Source organism: Hemiscyllium ocellatum, chromosome 35 (genome assembly GCF_020745735.1).
Source record: "Hemiscyllium ocellatum isolate sHemOce1 chromosome 35, sHemOce1.pat.X.cur, whole genome shotgun sequence".
In the NCBI taxonomy this organism is placed as follows: domain Eukaryota; kingdom Metazoa; phylum Chordata; class Chondrichthyes; order Orectolobiformes; family Hemiscylliidae; genus Hemiscyllium; species Hemiscyllium ocellatum.
In genome coordinates this window covers 24,343,595-24,369,839 of record NC_083435.1, presented here as the reverse complement: position 1 = coordinate 24,369,839, position 26,245 = coordinate 24,343,595, and the positions used below count along the sequence as shown (strand labels likewise).

Genomic DNA, 26,245 nt, shown 5'->3' with positions numbered 1-26,245 from the left:
GTTCTGGACTCCCCCACCCCAGAGAAAAGACTTTATCTATTTATCCTATCCATGCCCCTCATAATTTTGTAAACCTCTATAAGGTCACCCCTCAACCTCTGACGTTCCAGGGAAAACAGCCCCAGTCTGTTCAGCCTCTCCCTGTAGCTCAAACCCTCCAACCCTGGCAACATCCTTGTAATCTTTTCGGAACCCTTTCAAGTTTCACAATATATTTCCTATAGGAAGGAGACCAGAATTTCACACAATATTCCAACGGTTAAAAATCACACAACACCAGATTATAGTCCAACAGGTTTAATTGGAAGCACAGTCAGTGTGTGACTGCTGTGGTTGGTTTTGGAAGGAAACATGATTCCTGAACTGGCTGGTTTAAATAAAAAGAAAAAAAATACATAAACAGGGGTGTCTGGGGGTTTTGCTCACTCTAGGAGCTGGAAGGAAAAAAAACGTCTAACCCGGCGCGGGGTGTGATTTTTAACTTTGTCCAACCCAGTCCAGCACCTCCACATCATGGGGAGACAGAGAGAGGGGGGAGGCAGTGCAGTTTGAGTTGTTATGATTTGGAGATGCCGGTGTTGGGACTGGGGTGTACACAGTTAAAAATCACACACCAGGTTAGAGTCCAACAGGTTTAATTGGAAGCACACTAGCTTTCGAAGTGGACGAAGGGGCGTCGCTCCGAAAGCTAGTGTGCTTCCAATTAAACCTGTTGGACTCTAACCTGGGTGTTGTGTGATTTTTGTTTTTTTAACTGAGTTGTTTTGGGGATTGATAGCAGGAGTTGTGCTCAGGGTGGAGCGTGATGGGGGAAGTGGAGCCTTTAACCCCTGCGCAGATCGCAATGACAGTTCCAGGAAGTTAGCAACGAGCTGGCTTGTTTTGTTTTGACAGTGTCGATTGGGACTTGACCTTGCAACTTTTTCTGTGTGTGTGTGGGAGAGAGAGAGAGAGAGAGAGGATGGCGACCAGGCGGCAGCTGGAGTGCCTCGCCGAGGAGCTGAAATGCTCCATTTGCCTGGAGCTACTGGACGAGCCGGTGGTGCTGGAGTGCGGGCACGATTTCTGCCGGTCCTGCATCACCCGGAGCTGGGCAGAGCAGCAGAGCGAGCCGGGCTGCCCGCAGTGCCGAGGCGTCTCCCCGCGGGGGAGTCTCCGCAGCAGCCTGTCCCTGGCCAGCCTGTCCCGGAAGGTCAGGGAGCTGCAGCTGCTCCCGGAGCCCGGGGAGGCGCTCCCGGACCCGGACCGGGACCTTCCACGGTGCCCGGAGCACCGGCAGGAGGCACTGAAGCTGCTGTGTGAGACCGACGGCCGACTCTGCTGCCTGCTGTGCCGGGACTCCGGGAAACACCGGCACCACCGCTTCCTGCTGCTGGGCGAGGCCGAGCCTGTTTACAAGGTGAAAGCAAACTTTGCAAATCACTGGAGTGGTGGTGGGGAGAGATGATGTGAACTGGGGGGTGGACAAAGTTAACAGTCACACACAGTTGTAGGAGAAAGTGGGGACTGCAGGTCAGAGTTCCAGCACCCACACTCTTAGCTTTCCTGTAATCCAATTTCTTTTTTGTTTTCTTTTCTCTTTTTTGGTAGTGCTTATTTTTCCCCAGCACCCGTGTGTATGTGTGTCTGTGCAGTGTAGCAGCAGGTGTGTAAATCTGTATTTGTGTTTACAACAGGTTTATTTGGAAGCACTAGCTTTCAGAGCGGTGCTCCATCATCAGGTGGACGTGGAGTAGGACCATAAGACCCAGAATTTATAGCAGATGATCACAGTGTCATGCATTTGAAATGATATATTGAACAAACCTGGATTGTTGTTAAGGCTTTCATCTATTAGAATGGGTTATAGGTTTCGGTTCCTAAGTCTCAAGACTACTTCTAAATCATATTGTCGAGATAACTTAAGGTTTTATATTAAAAGGTGACATCTCAGCTCGGACATCTCAGTTACCTGATGGTGTGCTAGTGTGCTTCCAAATAGACCTGTTGGACTATAACCTGGTGTTGTATGACTTTTAACTAGATGGGGAAGAGAGAGAGAGAGAAAGAGAGCTGGAAATCTTAAATTGATCCACAAAAATGCTGAGAGAGGCTGAGCAAGTACCTGCAGCAGGATTTTGAGGAAAGTCCCTGCTGTAAATTCTTAAAGTTTCGGTGTTTTTATTTTTAAAAAAAAATCTTTATTCATTTAAAATAAACTATATTTACACACCGATGTGGAGCGGAGCAGGCCAGGCCAGACCACCTCAAAATATTTTAAGAAGGTTGAAAGGCAACCTGATCGAAGTTTATAAAATAATGAGGGGTATAGAAAGAGTTAGTGGTAATTGTCGTCTTCACGGTATGGGGGGATTTCAAGACTGGAGCCACATTTTTAGGCCCACTGCTTTTTATCATTGATGTAAATGATTTGGGTGCGAGCATATAGGAGGTAAGGTTAGTTTGTTTGCAGATGACACCCTCTCTGTTTCTGTCCATACAGTCCTGTATTAGACCCAAACTAACTCACTGGCCACTCTCAAAACCAACTCCACAGCCCCTCTCTCCGTGATGTGGGGGTGCCGGCGGTGGACTGGGTTGGAAAAAGTTAAAAATCACACAACACCATGTGGTGTAGTGGGCAGCCAAGAAGGTTACCTCAGAGGGCCGAGGGGTGGCAAGATGGAGTTTAATTTCGATAAATGTGAGGTGTTGCGTTTTGGAAAAGGCAAATCAGGGCAGGACTTATACATTTAATGGTAAGGCCTTGGGGAGTGTTGCTGAACAAAGAGACCTTGGAGTGCAGGTTCATAGCTCCTTGAAAGTAGATTCATAGGTAGATAGGATAGTGAAGAAGGCGTTTAGTATGCTTTCCTTTATTGGTCAGAGTATTGAGTACAGGAGTTGGGAGATCATGTTGCAGCTGTATAGGACATTGATTAGGCCACTTTGGAATGCTGCATACAATTCTGGTCTCCCTGTTATTGGAAGGATGTCAAACCTGAAAGGATTCAGAAATGATTGACAAGGATGTTGCCAAGGTTGTGGAGGGTTTGAGCTATAGGGAAAAGCTGAGACTGTTTTCCCTGGAGCATCGGAGGCTGAGGGGTGACCTTATTGAGGTTTATAAAATCATGAGGGCCATGGATGGGGTAAATAGACAAGGTATTTACCTCAGGCTAGGGGAGTCCAGAACTAGGGGGCATAGGTTTAAGGTGACAGGGGAAAAATTTAAAAGGGACCTAAGGGGCAACCTTTTCACACAGAGGGTGGTGTGTGTATGGAATGAGCTGAAAATGTGTTGCTGGAAAAGCGCAGCAGGTCAGGCAGCATCCAAGGAACAGGAAATTCGACGTTTCGGGCATAAGCCTGGAATGAGCTGCCAGAGGAAGTGATGGAGGCTGGTACAATTACAACGTTTTAAAAGGCATCTGGATGGGTACATGAATAGGAAGAGGTTAGAGAGATATGGGCCAAGTGCTGGAAATGGGACTAGATTAATTTAGGATATCTGGGTCAGCATGGACGAGTTGGACCTAAGGGTGCTGTATATCTCTATGACTCTGAGTTGAGGGATTGCCCAGGGATTCTGAGAAAGGATTGGGAGGTGCAGAGGTTTGGGTCTAAAATTGGTGAACTCAGTGCCGAGTCCTGAAGGTTGTTGAGGGTCCAAGGTGAAGGTTGCTCCCTGACGGACTGTCCCACTCTGAGATGTCAGCTGTGGCTCAGTTGGTCTGTCACTTGTCTCTGTGTCACAAGTTCCAGGATTCGTGTCTCACTTCAGACACTTTGCCTACAGTGTCCATCAACAGCAGCTGGTGAGCACAGAACTCAGCGGTGCTGACTTTCAAATCAAATACTATGGCCTCGTCAACCATAGAAATGTACAGCATGGAAACAGACTCTTCAGTCCAACTCACCGACCAGGTCCAAAGATGTGCAGGTTAGGTGAATTGGCCATCGTGTTAGGTGCATTAGTTAGGGGTAAATGTGGGGAATAGGTCTGGGTGGGTTACTCTTCAGAGGGTCGGTGTGGACTGGTTGGGCTGAAGGGCCTGTTTCCATACTGCAGGGAATCTAATCTACTAACCTAATCTAGTCCCATTTGCCAGCACCCAGACAATATCCCTCTAAACCCTTCCTATTAATATACCCATCCAGATGCCTTTTAAATATTGCAATTGTACCAGCCTCCATCACTTCCTCTGGCAGCTCATTCCATACACGTACCACCCTCTGTGTCAAAAAGTTGATCTGTTAAATCCATTTAAAATGTTTCCCCTCTGCACCCTAAGCCTATACCCTTTAGTTCTGGACTCCTCCACCCTGGGGAAAAGACCTTGTCTATTTATCCTAAGCATTCCCCTCCCCTCCTGATGTAAAGGATTGTATCGTTCATTTTGAAGTGGGTCAGGGATTACCCTCGTGTCTTGGACAACATTTATCTTCTAATTAATGGTAAAACAAATAGATTATTTGGTCGTTATCACATTGCTACTTCTGGGAGTTCGCTATGTACAAACTGATTGTTATCTTTCCCACTGCACACCAGAAAGTACATTTCTAGCAACACCTAACTGGCTGTACAGGGCTTTGGGATGCTCTGATGCAGGAGAGGCGCGATGTAAATGCAAGTCATTTCTTTTATCCTCTGTGTTCCATTGAAAGGTGTCTGTGATTTTGAATGAATGCTCTGGTTCCAGGGGCGACTGAAGTTGTCAATAAACTCGGCTGCCAGAAAGCAACTTCGCGTGCTCAAAGCTAAACTGATGCAGAAACAGGAGATTTCCAAAGTTAAGGTATGTGATCCCACGCTAATGTTCCAGATTCTTGGTTAGTTTGAATCCTCCTTGTCATGAAAGGTTGTGATATTTTACGATTACTACATGGAGGTTTGGGTTCTACGGTCAAAGTGCCATGTGTGGCTTTGGGTTTGAATGACCTTTCTCTTGCTCAAACATCTTTTGAGTTCAGCGAGTGTTTCTCTGTTTCTATCAATGTGCAGGAGTAGGCCATTCGGCCCTTCGAGCCTGCACTACCATTCAGTACGATTATGGCTGATCGTGTCATCTCAGTATCCCACCCCCACTTTCATTCCATGTCCCTGGGTCCCTTTTGCTGCAAGGTCCACATCCAGCTCCCTCTTGAATGTATCTCCCAAACTGGCCCCAACAGCTTCCTGTGGGAGAGAATTCCCCAGGTTCCCAAATCTCTGAGTGAAGAAATTCTTCCTCATCTCAGCCCTGAAAGCCCCACCCCTTATTCTTAGACTGACCCCAAGTTCTGGACTTGCCCGACATCGGGAACGTTCTTCCCGCCTCCAGCCTGTCCAGTCCCATCAGGATTTTATGTTTCCATGAGATTCCCCCAGTCGATCCAGTCTTTCCTCATATGTCAGTCCTACCATCCCTGGAATCAGGCTGGTGAAACTTCGCTGGAATTCCTCAATAGGAAGAATGTTCTTCCTCAGACTAGGAGACCAAATCTGCCCACAATACTCAAGGTGCGGCCTCACCAAAGCCCTGTCTAACTGCAGCAAGACATCCCTAATCCCAAATCCTCTGGCTATGAAGGCCAGCACGCCATGAGCTTTCCTCATTGTCTGCTGCACCTCCACGCCAACCTCCAGTGACTGCTCCACCATGACACCCAGGTCTTGTTGCAACTCACCTATTCCTAAACTGCCACCACTCAGATAATAACCTGCCTTGACCGCGGTTACGTTAGAGCCCGGGTGTCCTTGGAGAAGGAGCACGCGGTGTCCACCAACACCCTGGAGTTGTTCAGGGAGAGGTGGGCGCCGCAGGGAATGGAGTGCATCATCTCCCCCTCCAATTCTATTTTGATGTAACCCCTGCCCTCCCCTTCACTGTTTGATCACACAGCATTGCCCTTTGATGTGAAGGGCACTGCTCGTCACTGGCCACTCGGGTGTTTTCCTATCTTCCTGGTGTTGGAAATCGAATAAAGATTCGTGCACTTTGTGTCTCTCACTGTGTCTCACACCTACACACACACACCATGGGTGCTGGGGAAAAATAAGCACTACCGCAGTTAGGCGGTAATGTGGGGGTTAATATTTAAGGAAAAAAAAATCTGCCTTGATGTTTTTGTGACCAAAGTGGATAACCTCACATTTATCCATCTTATATTGCATTTGCCAAGTATTTGTCCACTTACACAGCCTGTCCAAGTCACCCTGCAGCCTCTTAGCGTCCTCCTCACAGCACACACTGCCATCCAGCTCAGTGCCGTCTGCAAATTTGGAGATATTGCTTTCAATTCCTTTGTCCAAATTGTTAATGTATATTGTGAGCAGGGGCTTGCTGGAAATTTGTTTATGTACCCACAATCGAGCCTTTTTAAAAATCAATAAGAAGAAAAAAAACTCTGTTGTTGCCAAGCAACTGGGAGTCTTATGAGTGAGGGAGACCGAGGGACGCAGGTCCGGTCAGTGAGTTTGTGCAGGTTGGGTCTGTCAGAAAAAGGTGTGGTGAGTTCTTAGTCATCCCCAAAACCATCAGGGATCGCTCTGACAGGAAGGCCTGAGTGACATAGAGCCGATAAGAGAGAAAACTCCATATTTAAAGGACAATGGATGAGCAGTTTGCGGAATCCATATCAATAAAAATGTGAGCTGTGTTCGCCATTTCTTGAATGGTCTCCGAAGGGATATTAACGAAAGAACTGCTGTGTAAAGAACTCAGAAACCAATTACAAAGAACTTTTGAAGTGGAAACAGAACAACCGTTGACTGAATATTGAGTATCTTTAAACTTCTTGTTGAGGGAGAAATGGTTGAGTATTTACATCTGGTATTTGTAATAAGACCATTTCAACTGGGTCTTGTATAATATAGTACAGTGAATGTTCTGCTTTCCTTTTTTTTTGTGTGGAATAAACCTTTCTGCTCTTTTGTCAAAAGTACACTGGCAGCCTCTTGGGAATATGTTCAGTGACTACAACGGGAAACAAATAGCAATGATAGAACTTATGGTATATCAAGACTTGTCCCACTCTGGGATCTGACCTCTCCAAAGCCACCATTAGCTGGGATCACAACACCGCTAGCTTTGTGTGTTGACGATGTTTCACATCTCGTTTGACAGGAACAGTCAAGCAGCCTGCACACCCACATCACGTCGGAGTTTGCCAAAATGCATGAGTTTCTCGCCAGGAAAGAACAATGTTTACTTGAAGAGCTCGGCAGACAAGAGGAGAGGATTCTAAGTGCAATGGAGAAAGCACTCGGTGCAATCCAGCAAGAGCTAGACTGTGTTGAACGAGAGATATCAGACCTAGAGGCACGAATGAACCAAAAAGACACAGTCACATTTCTGGAGGCAAGTGGTTGTTTAATTTGACCTGAATTACACAGGCAGCTGGAAGGGGAGGTAGTTTACCATAGAGTACAAAGTCCCAAGATAAAAGCACCAAATGTTGGAAATACACAACAGCTTAGCCAGCAACTGTGCTGAGAGAGAGAGAGAGCTAAGGTTACAGTTCGGTCATCAGATCTTCTTTCTCTTAGTCACTGCCTACTTCGCAATTGGAAATCGTGTTGCAAATCATTGCTTGTGTCCCAGTGAGAGCTCAGAGTTGGCTTGGTCCGCAGGCAGAAGAAGCAAATCCCACTTCACAGAAATCCAGGGCTGACACTCCAGCGCATTACAGGAAGAGAGCTACACTGCCACCTTCTGGGTGAAGCATTGAATCAGTATTTCATTCACCCTCACTCTCTCACATAGACATGTATATAGAAGAGAAGGATCCATACTTGGAATCTGAATCAAGAATAAAAAAGGAGCTGGATAAAAGTCAGCAGGGCAGCCAGTAGCTATGGTGTGAAATAAATTAATGTTTCTGGTTATTGACTTCTGAACATAACTGGGAAGAAAGAAGGCACACAGACCCACGTGGTTCACTCATCGCCTTCAGGGAGGGCAATCTGCCTTCCTTACCCAGTCTGGCCTACAAACATGCAGCAAATGCAGTTGACTGTCAACTCTGGCCAGTTAGGGATGGGCAATGAATGTAGGCCTACTCAGAGACACCCATGTTAGGGTGACATTGGTGGCTCAGTGATTAGCACTGCTGCCTCGCAGCACCGGGATCCTGGGTTCGATTCTAACCTCTGACAGCTGCCTGTGAGCAGTCTGCATTGGGTGCTCCGGTTTCCTCTCACAGACCAAAGATGTGCAGGTTAGGGTGGATTGGCCCATGCTAAATTGCCCTGTAGTGTGCAGGCTAGGTGGGTTCGCCATGGGAAATGCAGGGATGGGGGGGGGCGATGGGATGCTTTTGGAAGGTTGGTGTGGACTCGATGGGCCTAATGGCCTGCTTCCATTCTGTGACAGAATAAAAACAAAAGATGGAGTAAGAGGATCTGTTGAAAAATCGTCAATATTCAATGTTACCTATCCTTCTCTCCACATTTTTAATTTGTTCTTGATTCTGTTATACCTGATGTCCTGATCTATATTTAATAAACAATAGGTGCAGGAGTAGGCCATTCTGCCCTTCGAGCCTGCACCACCATTCAATATGATCATGGCTGATCATCCTTAATCAGTATCCTGTTCCTGCCTTATCTCCATAACCCTTGATTCCACTATCCTTGAGAGCTCTATCCAACTCTTTCTTAAATGAATCCAGAGACTGGGCCTCCACTGCCCTCTGGGGCAGAGCATTCCACACAGCCACCACTCTCTGGGTGAAGAAGATTCTCCTCATCTCTGTCCTAAATGGTCTACCCCATATTTTTAAGCTGCGTCCTCTGGTTCGTGACTCGCCCATCAGCGGAAACCTGTTTCCTGCCTCCAGAGTGTCCAATCCTTTAATAGTCTTATATCTCAGTCAGATCCCCTCTCAGCCTTCTAAACTCCAGGGTATACAAGCCCAGTCGCTCCAATCTTTCAACATAAGACAGTCCCGCCATTCCAGAAATTGACCCCAGATGCTGTACTCCCTCAATAGCCAGAATGTCTTTCCTCAAATTTGGAGACCAGAATTGCACACAGTACTCCAGGTGTGGTCTCACCAGGGCCCTGTACAGCTGCCGAAGAACCTCTTTGCTTCTATACACAATCCCTCTTGTTATGAAGGCCAGTATGCTATTAGCCTTCTTCACTACCTGCTGTACCTGCATGCTTGCCTTCATTGACTGGTGTACAAGAACACCCAGATCTCTTTGTACTGCCCCTTTACCTAAATGGAGTCAAGTTAGGTAGTAATCTGCCTTCCTGTTCTTGCCACCAAAGTGGATAACCATACATTTACCCACATGCCGTGCATCTGTCCACTCGCCTAACCTGTCCAGGTGACCCTGTAATCTCCTAACACCCTCCTCACATTTCACCCTGCCACCCAGCTTTGTATCATCAACAAATTTGCTAATTTACTATTAATGCCAACTTCTATATCATTAATATATATTGTAAAAAGCTGCGGTCCCAGTACTGATCCCTGCAGTACCCCACTGGTCACTGCCTGCCATTCCGAAAGGGAGCTGTTTATCACTACTGTTTCCTGTCAGCCAACCAACTTTCAATGATTGCTTCAATCCAATACCCCTGAAATCATTGTCCGAGAAAAGAAAGATTACCGCCTCTCTCTGCCTCTCTCTGAAATACACATAAGGACGGACATACTTGCACTGGGAAACAATTCAGGGATAGTTTACAGTGCTGATTCCTGTGATAAGGGGTTGCCTGTTGAGGAAAGTTTGAGCAGGGCTGAAGCTTTGAGTAGAACATTTTGGATCTTTCGAAAATTTGGATAGGATTGGATTGAAACACTCGATTTGGATGGGACTTTGCGGTGTTGGTGCAGATTTTCCAGTGGGGGAGTTTGGAAATAAATGGCACAGTCAGAGTTTGCCCATTGAAGGTAGTGAGGGGAAATTTCTTCCCTTCAGAGTTCTGATCTTTGGAATTCTCTTTCTCAGAAAGCAGTGGTGGCTCAGTCGTTGAATATATCAGAATCATTGAGTACTTACAGTGTAGTGGGTGGCCATTCAGCCCGTCGTGTTGCTCCATCTGTCTGAGCATTTTGACTTTGTGCCAATCTTCACCTATACCTTCGCACATTATTTGGATCGAAACAATCATCTATTGCCCTCTGGGATACCGTATTAGCAGCTGCCTCCACCGTACTTCCAGCAAGTGGCTCAGTGGTTAGCGCCGCTGCCTCACAATGCCAGGGACCCGGGTTTGACTCCAGCCTCTGGTGACTCTCTGCGTGCACGTTCCCTCCCCGTGTCTGCGTGGGCTTCCTCCCACAGTCCAAAGATGTGCGGGTTCGGAAGAATGCTAAATTACCCCGTGGTGTCCAGGGGATAGAGTAGCCATGGTGATATGTGGGGTTAGTGGAGAGGGTGCAGGGCTGGGGTCAGATGGGATGCTCTTCAGAGGGTAGGTGTGGACTCAATGGGCTGAATGGCCTCTTTCCATCCTGTAGGGATTCTATTAAGTGCACTTTAGACCCAAATCCCACAGGGCCGCTCTCTTATTAGAAGGCGATGACCCCGAGGGTCACTAAGGTCAAGGAGGGGGGGAAGACATTGAGAAGGTCAGTCCTTCAGACAGTGCGGGAATTGAACCAATGCTGCTAGTATCAGTTTGCTTTGCAAACCAACCTTCCAGCTAACTGACCACTTGTGTTTTTTTGCACCTCTCAGTTTGCTCTGTTAAATGTAGCATCTGAGTGTGGGCAAGGTTTAGGTGAAAGTGAGTTTTTAAAAAATTTTTCTTGTTAGATATGAAGAGATGGAGGGCGGGTAAGAGGCCAGCACTTGAAGAGATCGAGGGCGGGTCACATCAGTCACTCAAATGTTAGTACGTAGCTACAACTTGGCATTGAGAAGGTCAACGGAATGCTCACCTTTAACACGAGAGGAATTCTGCATAAACGGAAGTGTTTCACGCTTCACAAATACTGTGCGCCCCTTTTGGTCTGTTTATTTAGGGAGGGACGTAAATATATTGGTTCAGGTAAAGGTTTACAAGATTGATACTCGGAGCGAGTGGGTTGTCTTCTGAGGATTAGTAGGAATTTAAAGAACGGGTGTAACTTATAGAGCCTTACAACATGAACGCAGACCCTTCGGTCCATCCACACCATAATCCCAAACTAACCTCGTCCCACCTGCTTGCTCCTGACCCATGTCCTTCCAAACCTTTTCCTGTTATGTAATTGTCTTTTAAACATTGTAATCATACGCACATCCACCACTTCCTTTGGCAGTTCATTCCACATGTGTACCATGCTCTGCATCATGAAAAGTTGTCCCTCATGTCTCTCTCAAATCTCTCTCCTCTTGCCTTAACAATGTGCTCCGCAGTCTTGGAATTCCCTACTGTAGAAAAAAAGACACCTGCTATTAACCCTATCTATGCCCCTCATGATTTTACAAGCCTCTATAAAGTCAGCTCTCAACCTCCTATGCTCCAGTGAAAATATCCCAGCCTCTCCTTATAACTCAAACCCTCCATACCTGGCAATATCCTGGTAAATCTCTTCTGAACCCTCTCGCGTTTAATAATATCATAGAATCCCTATGGTGTGGAAACAGGCCATTTCCCCAATACGGACCCTCTGAAGAGTATCCCACCTAGACCCATTCCCTGACTCTATTACTCGACATTTCCCCTGACTAATGCACCTAATACTGACTAATGCACCTAACAATATGGGTAATTTAGCATGGCCAATCCACGTCTTTGGACTATGGGAGGAAACCAGAGCACCCAGAGGAAACCCATGCAGACACGGGGAAAATGTGCAAACTCCACTCAGTCACCCGAGGGTGGAATTGAACCTGGGTGCCCTGGTGCAGTGAGGCAGCAATGCTAACCACTGAGCCACTATGCCAGCCAAATTCTTCCTTCCTGTAGTAGGGCGACCTGAACTGGAGGTGGTGATCCAGCAGAGGCCTCACCAATGTCTTGTACAATCTCAACATGACATCCCAACTCCTGTACTCAAACCTGACTGAAGGGTGTACCGTCCTGAACAGCATTAACAAATTGGAAGTGGGAAGGATGATTCCTCTTGTGAGTCAATCCAGGACTACGGGCCACAGTTTAGTAAACTCTGACTACCCTTTTAGGAGTGAGTTAGGAGGAATTTTCTCTCTGAGAGGTGTATAACCTTTAGAACTCTCTGCCTCAATCAGCAGGTCATCAAATATTTTTAAAGCCGATGAAGATAAATTTATTTTCTCGTGTAGGGGAATCAAGGGTGGATAGAAATGTGGAATTCAAACTGTAGAGATCAGCCATGATCTTATGGAATGGTGGAGCAGGTTCGAGGGGCTGTGTGACCTATCATAGAATCCCCACAGTGTGGAAGCAGACCATTCGGCCTATCAAGCCCACACCTACCCGCCGATGAGCAATACCACCCAGGCCTAGCCCCTACAATATTCCGTAACTTGACATTTCCCATGGCTACCCTAAGTACTAGAACATAAAACATAGAAAAATACAGCGCAGTACAGGCCCTTCGGCCCTCGATGTTGCGCCGACCGAAGCCTACCTAACCTACACTACCCCAATAACCTCCATATGCGTATCCAATGCCCACTTAAATGACCATAAAGAGGGAGAGTCCACCACTGCTACTGGCAGGGCATTCCATGAACACTCAACCCGCTGAGTAAAGTACTGTGGGAACAATGTAGCGCGATCAATCCACCATAACCTGCACACTTTTGTGTGCTGTGGGATGAAACCCACTCAGACACGGGGAGAAGGTGCAAACTCCACACAGACGGTCGCCGGAGGCTGGAATCGAACCCAGGTCCCTGGTGCCATGAGGCGGCAGTGCTAACCACTGAGCCACCGGGGTCCTGTCTTGTGTGGTTGCAAAACGTTTTAAAACAATGCTGACTGGTCCCCAATTCTTTTATGAATAGGAGTGGTATTTCTCTATCTAGACCCATCCATGATTTTTAAAACTTCTATTGAATCTCCTTCTCTCTAAAGGAAACAGTCCTGACTTCTCCCAATCCATTTTGCTGGAATGCCTCATCCCTGGAGCCCATTCTTAGAGACCTCTCTTCCCAGTCCTCTAATGCTTCCTTCCAAAAGTCTGATAGCACATACTGTGCACAATGCTCAATATCCAAGGTGGAGTTAGTGGGGGAGGCAACGGCCTAGTGGTATTGTCACTGGACTGTTAAGCCAGAGACCCAGGTAATGCTCTGGGGATCCAAGTTCAAATCCTGCCAGGGCAGTTGGTGGAACTTGAAGTTGGTAAAAATCTGGACAACTTAGAGAAAGATTCTAGTGATGACTGTGAGCCAATTGTTGGAAAAAAATTATCTGGTTCACTAATGCCCTCCAGACCACTCAGAGGTGTGGTTGACCCTCAACTGTCCCATGGGCAATAAACACTGAGCTGAGGTAGCAACACCCTCATCCTGTGAAAGAATTTAAACAAAGTTAGTGACCAAAAAAATGTGATCTACAAGGCAATCTGGAGTTCCAGAGGGCAGCAGGGAAGTAACATTTCAGCTGTTCCGCAAAGTGCGGACACAAGTGCAAAGAAAATTGGATGGAAAAATCTGGGATCTTTCAGGTCCTTCAGCCACAGCAAATCAACTCAATCAAACCAATTGTGAAGCTGCCACATGTTATGTATTGAGTACAGGGGTTGGGAGGGCATGTTGCAGCTGTACAGGACATTGGATAGGCCACTTTTGGAATACTGCGTTCAATTCTGCTCTCCGTTATAGGAGAGATTAGATTAGATTCCCTACAGCATGGCAACAGGCCCTTCGGCCCCACCAACTTTCCAAAGAGTAACCCACCCAGTCCCCTACCCCATGTTTACCCCTGACTAATGTACCTAACACTGTGGGAATTTCACCCAACCTGCACATCTTTGGACTGTGGGAGGAAATCCGCACAGACACGGGGGAAAAACGTGCAAACTCCGCGCAGACAGTCGCCCAAGGCAGGAATTGAACCTGGCGCTATGAGGCAGTAGTGCTAACCACTGAGCCATCTTGCCACCCTAAGATGATGTTCAACTTGAAAGGATTTGCAAGGATAGACAATAGGTGCAGGAGTAGGCCATTCTGCCCTTCGAGCCAGCAACACTGTTCGTTATGATCATGGCTGATCATCCTCAATCAGTATCCTGTTCCCGCCTTATCTCCATAACCCTTGATTACACAATCCTTAAGAGCTCTATCCAACTCTTCCTTAAATGAATCCAGAGACTGGGCCTCCACTGCCCTCTGGGGCAGAGTATTCCACACAGCCACCACTCTCTGGGTGAAGTAGTTTCTCCTCAACTCTGTTCTAAATGGCCTACCCCTTATTTTTAAGCTGTGTCCTCTGGTTCGGGACTCACCCATCAGTGGAAACATATTTCCTGCCTCCAGAGTGTCCAATCCTTTGACAAGTATAAGATTATTAATCAGATCCCCTCTCAGTCTTCTAAACTCCAGGGTATACAAGCCCAGTCGCTCCAATCTTTCAGCGTAAGGTAGTCCCACCATTCCAGGAATTGACCTCGTGAACGAATGCTGCACTCCCTCAATAGCCAGAATGTCTTTCCTCAAATTTGGAGACTGAAACTGCACACAGTACTCTAGGTGTGGTCTCACCAGGGCCCTGTACAGCTGCAGAAGCACCTCTTTGCTTCTATACTCAATTGGAGGGTTTGAGCTTTAGGGAGAGGCTGAATTTTCCCTGGAGTATCAGAGGCTCGGGGTGGAGGGTGGGAGTGGTTTATAAAATCCTGAGGGATAGGGTTAGGGTGAATAGACAAGTTCTTTTTTCCCCCAGGGTAGGGGAGTCCAAAACTAGAGGGCATAGGTTTGAGGAGAGGGGAAATTTTAAATGGGACCTAAGGGGCAACGTTTTCACACAGGTGTGTGTATGGAATGAGCTGCCAGAGGAAGTGGTGGAGGCTGGTACAATTACAGCATTAAAAGGCATCTGGATGGGTATATGAATAGGAAGGGCTTAAGAGGGATATGGGCCAAGTGCTGGGAGATGGGATTAGATTGGGTTGGGATATCTGGTCAGCATGGACAGGTTGGGCTGTTTCCATGCAGTATGCCTCTAAGTAAAAGCAGCAGCTAGCTGGTAAATTGTGTGGCTATGGAAGCAGTAACTACACACACACAGGCAAGTTAATGCATTTAATGTTTGTTAGACCACAGACCTATTCAAATCAGTCATGATCTTATGGAATAATGTCGCAGACTAGAGGAGCTGAGTTGCCTACTCCTGCTATGATTCTCCTGGTCTGACCCCTTTTTCAGCACGTGGTGGTTTTACAACAGAGTGAATAGTGGGATTCCTCACTGCCACCCCAACCTGAACTTGCTGTTTTTGTATTGTTTAGGTGGAAGCATCTCAGAAGAACAGGTAAAACACCTTTGAATTTATTTAAAGCGGCAAAGATTGCATTGAGCATTTCTTTTTACTTGATGAACTTCCGATAGGAATCGCATCCTAATGTGAAAGTTTAATCTTTCAGCTTTGCACATGAAAAACATCCTACCCTGCCATTTGTTGCTGAGGCCCTGTCTCTCGGTGTATTCAAAGGTCCTTTACAGTACACCGTTTGGAAAGAGATGATAGGCTGCATCAACCCAGGTAAAAAAAAACACTCATCACGTTTGATTTGTGTAATAAAAAGTGAAACAGCCTTGATGAAAATGTTTTTGTTAAACAAAAGTTGTTAACTGTAGTAGATCTTGTTGCACGTTGATGGGGAAAATCCTGCGAGAGTGAGGAGCAGAAATAAAGAGAGATATGGAGCTTATTCAGTCTTTCTAAGAGATCAAACCCATCACTTGGATTTGATATGGTGTGGAATTATAAAACCATCAAGCTATGAAATAGGTGTCAAATCTGAAATAACTCCATGAAGGCTGGCATCCTGTTACTAAGTTGCCCCTTATTTGGGCGTGCATAGTTCATGACACACTGACCCAGCTGACACCTCTGAGTGAATGAAACCTCTGACACTCCTATTCTTTTTTTTAAGCAGTGCCCTTCACATCAGAGGACAATGCTGTGTGATCAAACAGTGAAGGGGAAGGCAAGGACTAAATCAAAATAGAGTTGGAGGGGGAAACTATGCACTCCACTCTCTGCAGTGCCCAACTCTCCCTGAACAACTCCAGGGTGTTGGTGGACACCGCGTGCTCCTTCTCCAAGGACACCTGGGCTCTAACGTAGACACTCCTATTCTTACCTGTCAGCCAGGGCTCCCTGATTGGGCCTGATATCCAGCCCTGGTCAGGGAACTGATATTCTGGGAGGACCACCATCCTGACATTGCTCCTGTCACTACAAAGACCTTCGAGGGTGGGAGGCATTGGGAGATTCCTCACATCCAGTGAGGATTTTAACATGCCAGATGTAGACAACATGAAACTGGGAGCGTTGCAGTTACATGGGTAGACTGGAGAAGTTAGTGCTATTAGAGTCATCGAGATGTACCACACGGAAATAGACCCTTTAGTCCGACCCTTCAGTCCATGTGGACCAGATATCCAAACCTAATGTTGTCCTATTTGCCAGCACTTGGCCTATATCCCTCCAAACCCTTTCTATTCATGGACCCACCTAGATGCCTTTTAAATGCTGTAATTGTACCAGCCTCCTCCACTTCCTCTGGCAGCTCATTCCATACACGCACCATGTGTGAACGCCGTGAAAGGTCTGGACAGAGTATGTAGGACAAACCTTTCCTGCTTTAGGATAGAGTGTGAACCAGGGCGCACAGAGTTAAAGTCCATTGCCCAGTGAAGCAGTGACAATATAAAGGAAGACCACCTGAGTTAGGAAGTGCTCAGGGAGTGGCTGACTCAACCGTGGCTTACAAAAGCTGAAACAAAAGAAGATGTGGCGTGGTTGGAAAGAGGAGGGGGGGGTGCAGTCAGAATGACTAGGTTGCAGGGACCCAGAATAGACACAAGAGCCCCCTTTCTCTGCCGTAGCTGGTAAACATTTTACAACCAAAAAATATTTTCAACCCACTGCATCAAAATGCTGTGCCTCTCTGTTTAGCCACTTGGTGACGCTGGCTTCCTCCCTGGAGGAGGAGGTGTTCCCAGGTTGGTTTTATGTTGCCCTGGTGGTCCCTCTCAGGAGCAACTCCCTGCCAACGTTGCAAATGTACAGTGTTGTCATGTATATTCATGATCATAAAGAATTGCTAATGCTTTCACAATCCTTGGACTCTTTTAACAAGTATTTAACAATAACTGCCGGAGGAACCAAATGGCATATGCCTGCTTCTGATTCTTAGCTTTGGATCCTCTTTTTAATTTCACAAGGATATTTTATATATAAAACAAAATCTCTGTGTATAGTTTGCGTGTATGTGTGTACACATATATACATAGACATATATACACACGCAATATAGAGATTTTGTTTTATAAATGTGTGTGTACATATATATATGATGTATAGATATAGTCTCTCACAGTCTCGCAGCAGATGTGAAGTGGCTATCCCAGGCATGATGCAACTGGTCAAATCACTTGACTTTAAGCAAAACAGAGTTTATTTAAATAGCACAGTTGAAACACGAACAAAGAAAAGTAGAATTTAGAATAACTTAACTATTGGAAAATTTAGCTGACCTGATTCAGCAGCTTAACTGTTCCAATACAGTAACATCCCATAAGCACACTCTTTGGTCAAAAGGTAAATTGAAGCATAGATTCTTACAAGCAGGGGGGGGAACAACATCCAGAGAGAGATTTCAGAGGAATTTTTTACTGACGCTTGCAACACTTCTGGGCTCCAACATCTCGTGACTGCTACAGCAGATAAAAACTAGGAAAAACACCTGAGCTGGGAGAACGGGCCACTCCCCTTCCATTGTTAAACTAGACCCTTCGGCACCTTTACAAACTCTCTTCAAAAGGAAGGCCAAGCACAGCCTAACCTTTTTAAAGTGACAGCATTGTCACATGCACAGCAACAAACACAGTTTGGTTCTGTGCGCCAACGTATCAAGGAAACAAACAAACATTAGAGTTGGACTCCGTCGAAACAAACCAAAGACATCTCTTACTTGAACCATATATAGTCGAGGCACGGGCAGGCCCAACAACTGAATGGGCCCACAGACGATGGTCTTTCCCCACTGTGCCTTGGTGGCAGCACCTCCCAAGCTTTAGTCATCCCTCAGCACGTAGTCCGGGACCTTGGAATGTGACACTGGGTCAAGGTCAACTCCTTGTTAACTCTTGATCCGTGCTTAACTTATACTGAGTCCTGCCGAAAACGTAAAACTCATCCTTAAATTCCATGCACTTTTCTATTTCTGTGACACTCCCCAGCTCATTCCTGATGAAGGGCTTATGCCCAAAACGTTGACTCTCCTGCTTCTCAGATGCTGTCTGACCTGTTGTTCTTTTCCAGCATCACACTCTCGACTCTAATCTCCAGCATCTACAGTCCTCACTTTTGCCTATAAGCAGCCAGATCCCTTTCTAATGCAGCATTGTGCAGTCTCACTTCAGTAGCACGGTGGCTCAGTGGTTAGCACTGTTGCCTCACAGCACCAGGGACCTGGGTTCGATTGTCTGTGTAACGTTTGTATGTTCTCCCCTCGTTTGCATGGGTTTCCACCCAACAGTCCAAAGATGTGCAAGTTAGGATGAATTGGCTGTGCTAAACTACCCCATAGTGTTCAGGGATGTGCAGCTTAAGTGCATTAGTCAAGGGTAAATATTGGGTGGGATGTTCTTCAGAGGGTTGGTATGGACTTGTTGGGCCGAAGGGCCTGTTCCCACAATGTAGGGATTCTATGATAACACTGTTTCTGCATTCTTTTTGCCAAAGTGGACAACTTCACACTGTCCCACATTATACTTCATCCACCAATGGTATGTCTTGCCCAATCACTACACTTATCCTTATCCCATTCAAGGTCCTTTGTATCCTCCACACAACGCACTTGCCTAAAGTACAGGGGATCCTTCCCACCCGAGTCGTGTACAATGTATGGTTCATAAATGGTTGAGTCACCAGGAGCTGGGGAATGTCACAGAAATCGAAAAGTGCATTTTCGACAGGACTCGATATAAGTCAAAAGTTAACCAGGAGCTGACCTTGACCCAGAGTCACATTCCAAGATCCAGGCCTACGTGCTGAGGGACGGGCCAAATTCCCGATGAAGGGCTTTTGCCCGAACCGTTGATTCTCCTGCTCCTCAGATGCTGCCTGTCCTGCTGTGCTTTTCCAGCGCCACACTCTTGGCTCTGGGTGTTTGTAACCAATAATGACGGCAGGAAATGGAATGTGAGTCTTTCTGGCGAAGAGTTTGGAGTATGAAAATAGGGGAGTCTACTGCCATGTGCAGAACACTGCCGAGAGTATAAGCACACTCTGAAGTATAGCCAGCAGTTCTGCCTCCTCAATGTTTGCACAGAAGGCAGACCAGAGAAGATACAGCGAAGTGATTCCTAAGTTGATGGACTTGTCTCAAGAGGAAGTTGAAGATGCTGAAGGGAGTTGAGAGGATGAGAGGTTGGTCTTATTGAAACATAGAGAATTCTGAGGAGACTTGACAGAGTAGAAGCTGAGAGTGTGTTTCCTGCCTCATCCACAACTGAGGGCACTGCTTAAAAATAGAATTGTAGAATTTTTTTTTTTCTTTTTTTTAAAGGGCAATGCTGTGTGATAATTCCCTGTTTTTTTTTCTTTTTTTTAACTCCAGTTTATATCTGTCACCTGATTTTTTTTCCTTTTTCTTTTCTTTTTTACTAACCCCCACACTACCGCCTAACTGCGGTAGTGCTTATTTTTCCCCAGCACCCATGGTGTGTGTGTGCAGGTGTGAGACACACAGTGCACAAATCTTTATTCAATTTCCACCACCAGGAAGATAGGAAAACACCCGAGTGGCCAGCGACAAGCAGTGCCCTTCACATCAAAGGGCAATGCTGTGTGATCAAAACAGTGAAGGGGAGGGCAGGGGCAATCGTAGAATTTTACAGTGTAAAAGGAGGCCACTTGGCCCGTCTTGTCTATACTGGCTCTTGAATGAGCTACCCAGCGAGTCCCATTCTCCAGCCCTGTCTCCGTAGCCCAGTAAATAGATCACTTTCCAATACATACCCAGCTCTCACTTGAAACCTCCTGGGAAGCTGCCTCCAGAATTCTCCCGGGCAGTGCTTTCCAAATCTGAACAACTCTCTGAGTCGAGATGTTTCTCCTCCTCCTCCTCACTCCTTGCGCTCCAGCTGACAGTCTTGAAATGATGTCTCCCCCGCTTCCCCCCAAATATTGCCAGAGCGATACTGAAGGTCCCTGTCAAAATTTTGATCACCTCTTAATTTTCTCTGCTCCAAAGTTCTCTCATCTTTCCTAGTTTCTTCAAATCCTTCATTCCTTCTCGTTCTTAAAAAAATTGCTTTTGAACTCTCTCCAGGCCTCTAACATCCTTCCTTACATGAGGTGCCCAGAAGTGAACACAATTGTGCACATGAAACGTGGTGTGACAGAACGAGGTGTCTGCCATTCACTTTAGCAAACTACAAACCTGCTGGTCTGGCAGAGCAAAGAGTTGTCCTCAACTGGAGGTTGTATGGAATATTAGGTTGGAATAGCAGGAAGGGAGGACTGCAGACCCTGGAGAGTCACAGTCAAAAAGTGCTGGAAAGGCACAGCAGGCCAGGCAGCATCCGAGGAGCAGGAGAGTCGAAGTTTCAGGCATTCCTGACGAAGAGCTTATGCCCATTGCACCAACCCTCCTGCTCCTTGGATTCTGCCTGAATCTCCTGTGCTCTACCTGCACCATATGTCTCGACTGTTCTGGAGCAGTATGTGCAGCTCTGGTCGCTCTGTTATAGGCAGGATATTATTAAGCTCGAGAGGTCAGAGAAGAGATTTAGATTAGATTAGATTAGATTACTTACAGTGTGGAAACAGGCCCTTCGGCCCAACAAGTCCACACCGAACCGCAACCCACCCATACCCCTACATTTACACCTTACCTAACACTACGGGCAATTTAGCATGGCCAATTCACCTGACCCGCACATCTTTGGACTGTGGGAGGAAACCGGAGCACCCGGAGGAAACCCACGCAGACACGGGGAGAACGTGCAAACTCCACACAGTCAGTCGCCTGAGTCGGGAAATGAACCCGGGTCTCAGGCGCTGTGAGGCAGCAGTGCTAACCACTGTGCCACCGTGCCACCCACATTTACCAGGATGTTGCTGGGTTTGGAGGGTTGGAGTTATAAGGAGAAGCTGGATAGGCTGGGACTTTTTTCACTGGCGTGGCAGAGGTTGAAAGATGACCTTACAAAGGCTTGTAAGATCATGAGGGATCTGTATAAGGTGAATGACGGGTGTCTTTTCTGTTGGGTTGAGGATTTCGAGACATATTTTTAAGGTGAGAGAAGAGAGAACTATTTTTAAAAAAAAAGACGTGGAGGGGCAATTTTTTTTACGCTGAGTGGTTCGTGTGTGGAATGAACTTCTGAGGAAGTGGTGGATGTGGGTGCAGTTACAATGTTTAAAAGACATTTGCGTAAGTACATGAATAGGAAATGTTTGGAGGAATATGGGTCAGGAGCAGGCAACTGGGAATAGTTTAGTTTGAGATTATTGTCGGCATGGACTGGTTGGACCGAAGGGTCTGTTTCCGTGTTGTATGACTCTATGACTGTGACATTTGAGGTTGCACATTAAAATTTGATTGGGCAAAGTCCAACAAAATGTACAAAGGGATTTTGTGTTTGACATATCAATTAGGGGCCTTTGAAGTTGTGAATAAGCAATGTAGGTAAGTTGAATGCGATTGGATTGTCAAAAGGCTTTTGAAAACGTCAATGAGATGATTAAGCACCTCACGTTAGAGTTGACAGCAGTGGGTCGAGGACTGATTGAGGAAAACAGTTATTTTGAGGTTGGTAGCTTACCGGGGGGCTACTGCAAAGGTCAGGACTTGGACCTTGGTTCCTTACATTCGGCAGACGTGACTTTGATTGAGTGAGGAGCCATGTTTGTTAACAATACAAAGCTAGGTCGGAATGTGAGCTGTCTGCAAGGTGCTCGAGAGACTGCAGAAGATTACAGATGCGTTAAGTGTGTGGGCAGATGGAATACAATGTGGGAAAATACCACATTATCCACAGTAAAGGTTCATTAGGAAAGCAGCACAGTTTTAATGTGGCACCAGACTGGGAAATGCTATATTCCAGGGGCCTGCAGCCAAGTGTACTGGACCTTCATGTTAACTATTAAGAAAGCAATTTGTATGTTAGCCTTCATGAGAAAGCGATTGGATTGTATGAGAAAAATGGTCTTCCTGCAATTACATAGGTGCACAGTTTTATTCTCCTTAGCTGAAGAAGAGTGGTTCTACTTGCCTTGGCGATGTATTGAAGGTTCTTTGCTAATGTCCAGGATGTGGGCAGTGCTGGTCTGCTGGGTATTTCTTGCCCAACCCCAGTTGCCCAGAGAGCAACTGCGTTAGTGATCCCAAGACCATTTTTCCTCATCTACCTCTGAATTCCAGATTTGTATTGAATTCAGGTTCTACCAGCTGCCACGCTAGGTCATCCCCAGGCCCGTTCCCCTAGGACGCTGGATTAATAACCCAATGATATTACCGGCAAGCCTTCACCATCCCCCTTTCACAAGAGCAGATCGTCCAATGAGCGGAGACTGAGGAGACGAGGCTTAATGGGAGGGAGATCTCATTGAAACGCACATGAGGGACTTGGTGAGAATGGGAGAATGTTGCTCCTGAGTAAAAAGTGAGGTCTGCAGATGCTGGAGATCAGAGCTGAAAATGTGTTGCTGGTTAAAGCACAGCAGGTTAGGCAGCATCCAAGGATCAGGAAATTCGACGTTTCGGGCCAGAGCCCTTCATCAGGAATGTTGCTCCTGACTCTGAGATCTGGAACTGAGGATCTCATTCCAAAATAAAGGATGGCCCGTTTAGGACCAAAGTGAGGAGAGCTTTCTGCACCCAAAGAGTGGTGGAACTTTCGGGTTCTTTATCCTTAAGCCCTGGGAGTTGGTCTTCGAGTGTGAAAGCGACTCAGGGGATACAGGATGGTGAGGGTGAGCGTGGACTGTATTGAATGACACAGCAAACTCAAAGGCCTGAGCGAAGGTCCTGCTTCTCAGACACTGAGTGAAGAGTTGCTAAATCTCCTCACAGTGGGACGTCTAGTCTCCAGTATTCTAGACTGTGGGTGTATCTACCCCTACATGGCGAGGAGCGGGGGGGGTAAGCACATCAGCAACGGGGTTCATCACCAACCACCTCAAAGGCAATTGGAGATGGGCAGCAACACTATCCTTACCATTGGTGCCCTGGAGGGAAGGAAATCTGCCATTCCTAACTGGCCTCATCTGTCCCATAGTCCAGATTAGAATGGTGCTGGAAAAGCACAGCAGGTCCGGCAGCATCGGAGGAGCAGGAAAATCAATGTTTAGGGCAAAAGCCCTTCATCAGGAATAGAGGTCATCTGTCTCATAGTCTCTTAACTGCCCTATCTACTTGACCTTTAGCTGTGGACTGTGGCTGTGGACTTGAGGCAGGCTCTAAGGTGCCTGGGAGATGTGTTTAGAAAATGTTTTAAATACCGCAGCGTTTCAACTGGGAGGTTGGTTTGATTGTAACGCTTATCCTGTCCGATATTCACAGGGTCGCATGTTAGAATTTGGTTCGGCAGAGTCAGCCCACCTTTATGAAAGGGGTCTTGTGTTTGACGTGTCGGTGAGAGGTTACAGAGATGTACAGCACAGAAACAAACCCTTCGGTTCAACCCGTCCATGCCAACCAGATATCCCAACCCAATCTAGTCCCACCTGCCAGCACCCGGCCCATATCCCTCCAAACCCTTTCTATTCATATACCCATCCAGATGCCTTTTAAATGTTGTAATTGTACCAGCCTCCACCACATCCTCTGGCAGCTCATTCCATACACGCACCACCTCCTGTGTGGAAAAGTTTCCCCTCAGGTCCAATTTAAATCTTTCCCCTCTCACCCTAAACTTATGCCCTCTAGCTCTGGATTCAGGGGGGGGGACGACCGTGACTCATCAGCCTCTCGGTGCCCCTCATGATATTGTAAACCTCGACCCCTTACTTTATCGAGTTGCTGGTGTAATTTCGGTTTCCTTTGCTCCCCCCCCCCCCCCCCCTCACTAGCTCCAGCCTCGCTGACCCTGGATCCGAAGACGGCTAATCCCTGGCTGGTGGTGGGTGAGGAAGGGACCGGAGTCCGGCTGGGTGACAGATGGCAGGATGCCTCCGACAATCCGGAGCGGTTTGACCAGTGCGTCAGCGTGCTGGCCTCGGAGGGATTCACGTCAGGCCGCCATTACTGGGAGGTGGAGGTGGGCGGGAAGGCGGAGTGGGACCTGGGGGTGGTGGCGGAGTCTGCTAACCGGAAGGGCGACATCACGGCCGCCCCGGAGGACGGCTACTGGATAATGTGGCTGGTGAACCAGACTGACTACGTGGCTTGTACCTCGCGCCCAACCCACCTCAAGGTGGGCGGCAAACCCCGGAAGATCGGGGTGTTCCTGGACTACGATGGGGGGCAGGTGTCCTTTTACAACGCGGACGACATGTCCCATCTCCACACCTTCACCCACACCTTCATGGAAAAACTCTACCCTTACTTCAGCCCAGGGCTGGCCGACAGTGGGGGAAGTGCTGAGGAGCTGAGGATCTGCCCCGTCAGCGGCCCCCGCTCTATTTGAATCTGACCTGCAAACATGGAGGGAGTGACTCTCGTCGCTCGTTCGCTCCCTTGCGGTGATTTATTTTTAACTTGGCATAAACCTTGCAGGCTCTGAAAAGGATTGCGGGCTTGTGTTGCAAACTGGGAGTACTTTATTCGGGATTTAACGCAATCTCCACTTCAAGCAGCAACGCCACTTAATTATAAACAGCCTGTACAAGTTCCAATATTCCACAAAACTTCAATAAAAGGAATGCTTCCAGGATTGAAGGAATGTTGTTATTTTCATGAGGGTGGGTGTATAAATTAGATTACTTACAGTGTGGAAACAGGCCCAACAAGTCCACACTGACCCACCAAAGCACAACCCACCCATACCCCTACATTTACCCCCTACCTAACACTAAGGGCAATTTAGCCTTGCCAATTCGCCTGACCCGCACATCTTTGTGATGGTGGGAGGAAACCGGAGCAAACCCACGCAGACACGGGGAGAACGTGCAAACTCCATGCAGTCAGTCGCCTGAGGCGGGAATTGAACCTGGGTCTTCTGGCGCTGTGAGGCAGCAGTGCTAACCACTGTGCCACCATGCCGCCCATTGTCCAAATGAATGGCTGAACACAGAGTTAGTGTTGAGGATGGCTGTCTATAATTGGTTGGCACAGTGGTTAGCACTGTTTAGATTAGAGTGGTGCTGGAAAAGCCAGGATACCTGATCAAGGGCTTTTGCCCAAAACGTCGATTTTCCTACTCCTCAGATGCTGCCTGACCTGCTGTGCTTTTCCAGCACCACTCTAGTCTAAACTATGGTTTCCAGCATCTGCAGTCCTCACTTTTGCCTCTAGTGGTTAGCACTGCTGACTTACAGCACCAGAGACCCAGGTTTGATACCAGGGTCTGGGTGGGATGTTCTGTAGAGAGTCCATGCAGAGTGGGCTCAATTGGCTCCTATCCGCACTGTAGCGTTTCTATAATTCTTTCTACTTTGGATGATGTTGTTAAATCATTTCAGGTTGCTCCCTGAGTCAAACGACTCCTGCATGGTTTGAATACATCAATGCATTTATTTATAAAGATTGGCTTTGCCTTCTGGGATCAAATTCTGGGATCGCACTTCCTTCGTTTCCCCCCCACCATTAGCAATCTGGGAGTTACCGTTGACCAGAAACTGAATTGGATTGGCTTGTGTAAATTCTGTGGTCAGAGGCTAGGAATCCGGCAGCGAGTAGCTCCCTGAAGCCTGTCCACCACCGACAAGGCACAGGCCAGGAGTGGGACGGAATACTCCTCACTTTGCCCTGGATGGGTGCAACTCCAGCGACACTCGAGAAATGTGGCACCGCCCAGGGCAAAGCAGCCCCAGTCGATTGGCACCCCGTCAGTCCCCAGTGCACAGAGACAGCGGTGGGGACCATCTACAAGAGGCGCCGCAGTAACTCATCCAACATCCCTGAAAACCTGTGACCTCCGTTACCTAGTAAGGCGAGGGCAGCAGAGCAGGATAGGACAATGTAAATGCAGGAGTTCCAGATACCTCCAAATTTACAGATGACTCAAAGC

At 47.2% G+C, this 26,245-nt stretch overlaps 1 protein-coding gene across 1 annotated transcript; it reads left to right on the top strand.

The window, feature by feature from the left end:
* Positions 1-712: 712 nt before the first annotated feature.
* LOC132832671 (zinc-binding protein A33-like) lies at positions 713-24,949 on the top strand. Its single transcript, XM_060850757.1, has 6 exons — positions 713-1,399; positions 4,683-4,778; positions 7,089-7,322; positions 15,343-15,365; positions 15,478-15,596; positions 24,147-24,949. The coding sequence occupies exons 1-6, from the start codon at positions 962-964 to the stop codon at positions 24,701-24,703; spliced, it is 1,467 nt and encodes a 488-aa protein (XP_060706740.1). The 5' UTR covers positions 713-961; the 3' UTR covers positions 24,704-24,949.
* Positions 24,950-26,245: the final 1,296 nt, after the last annotated feature.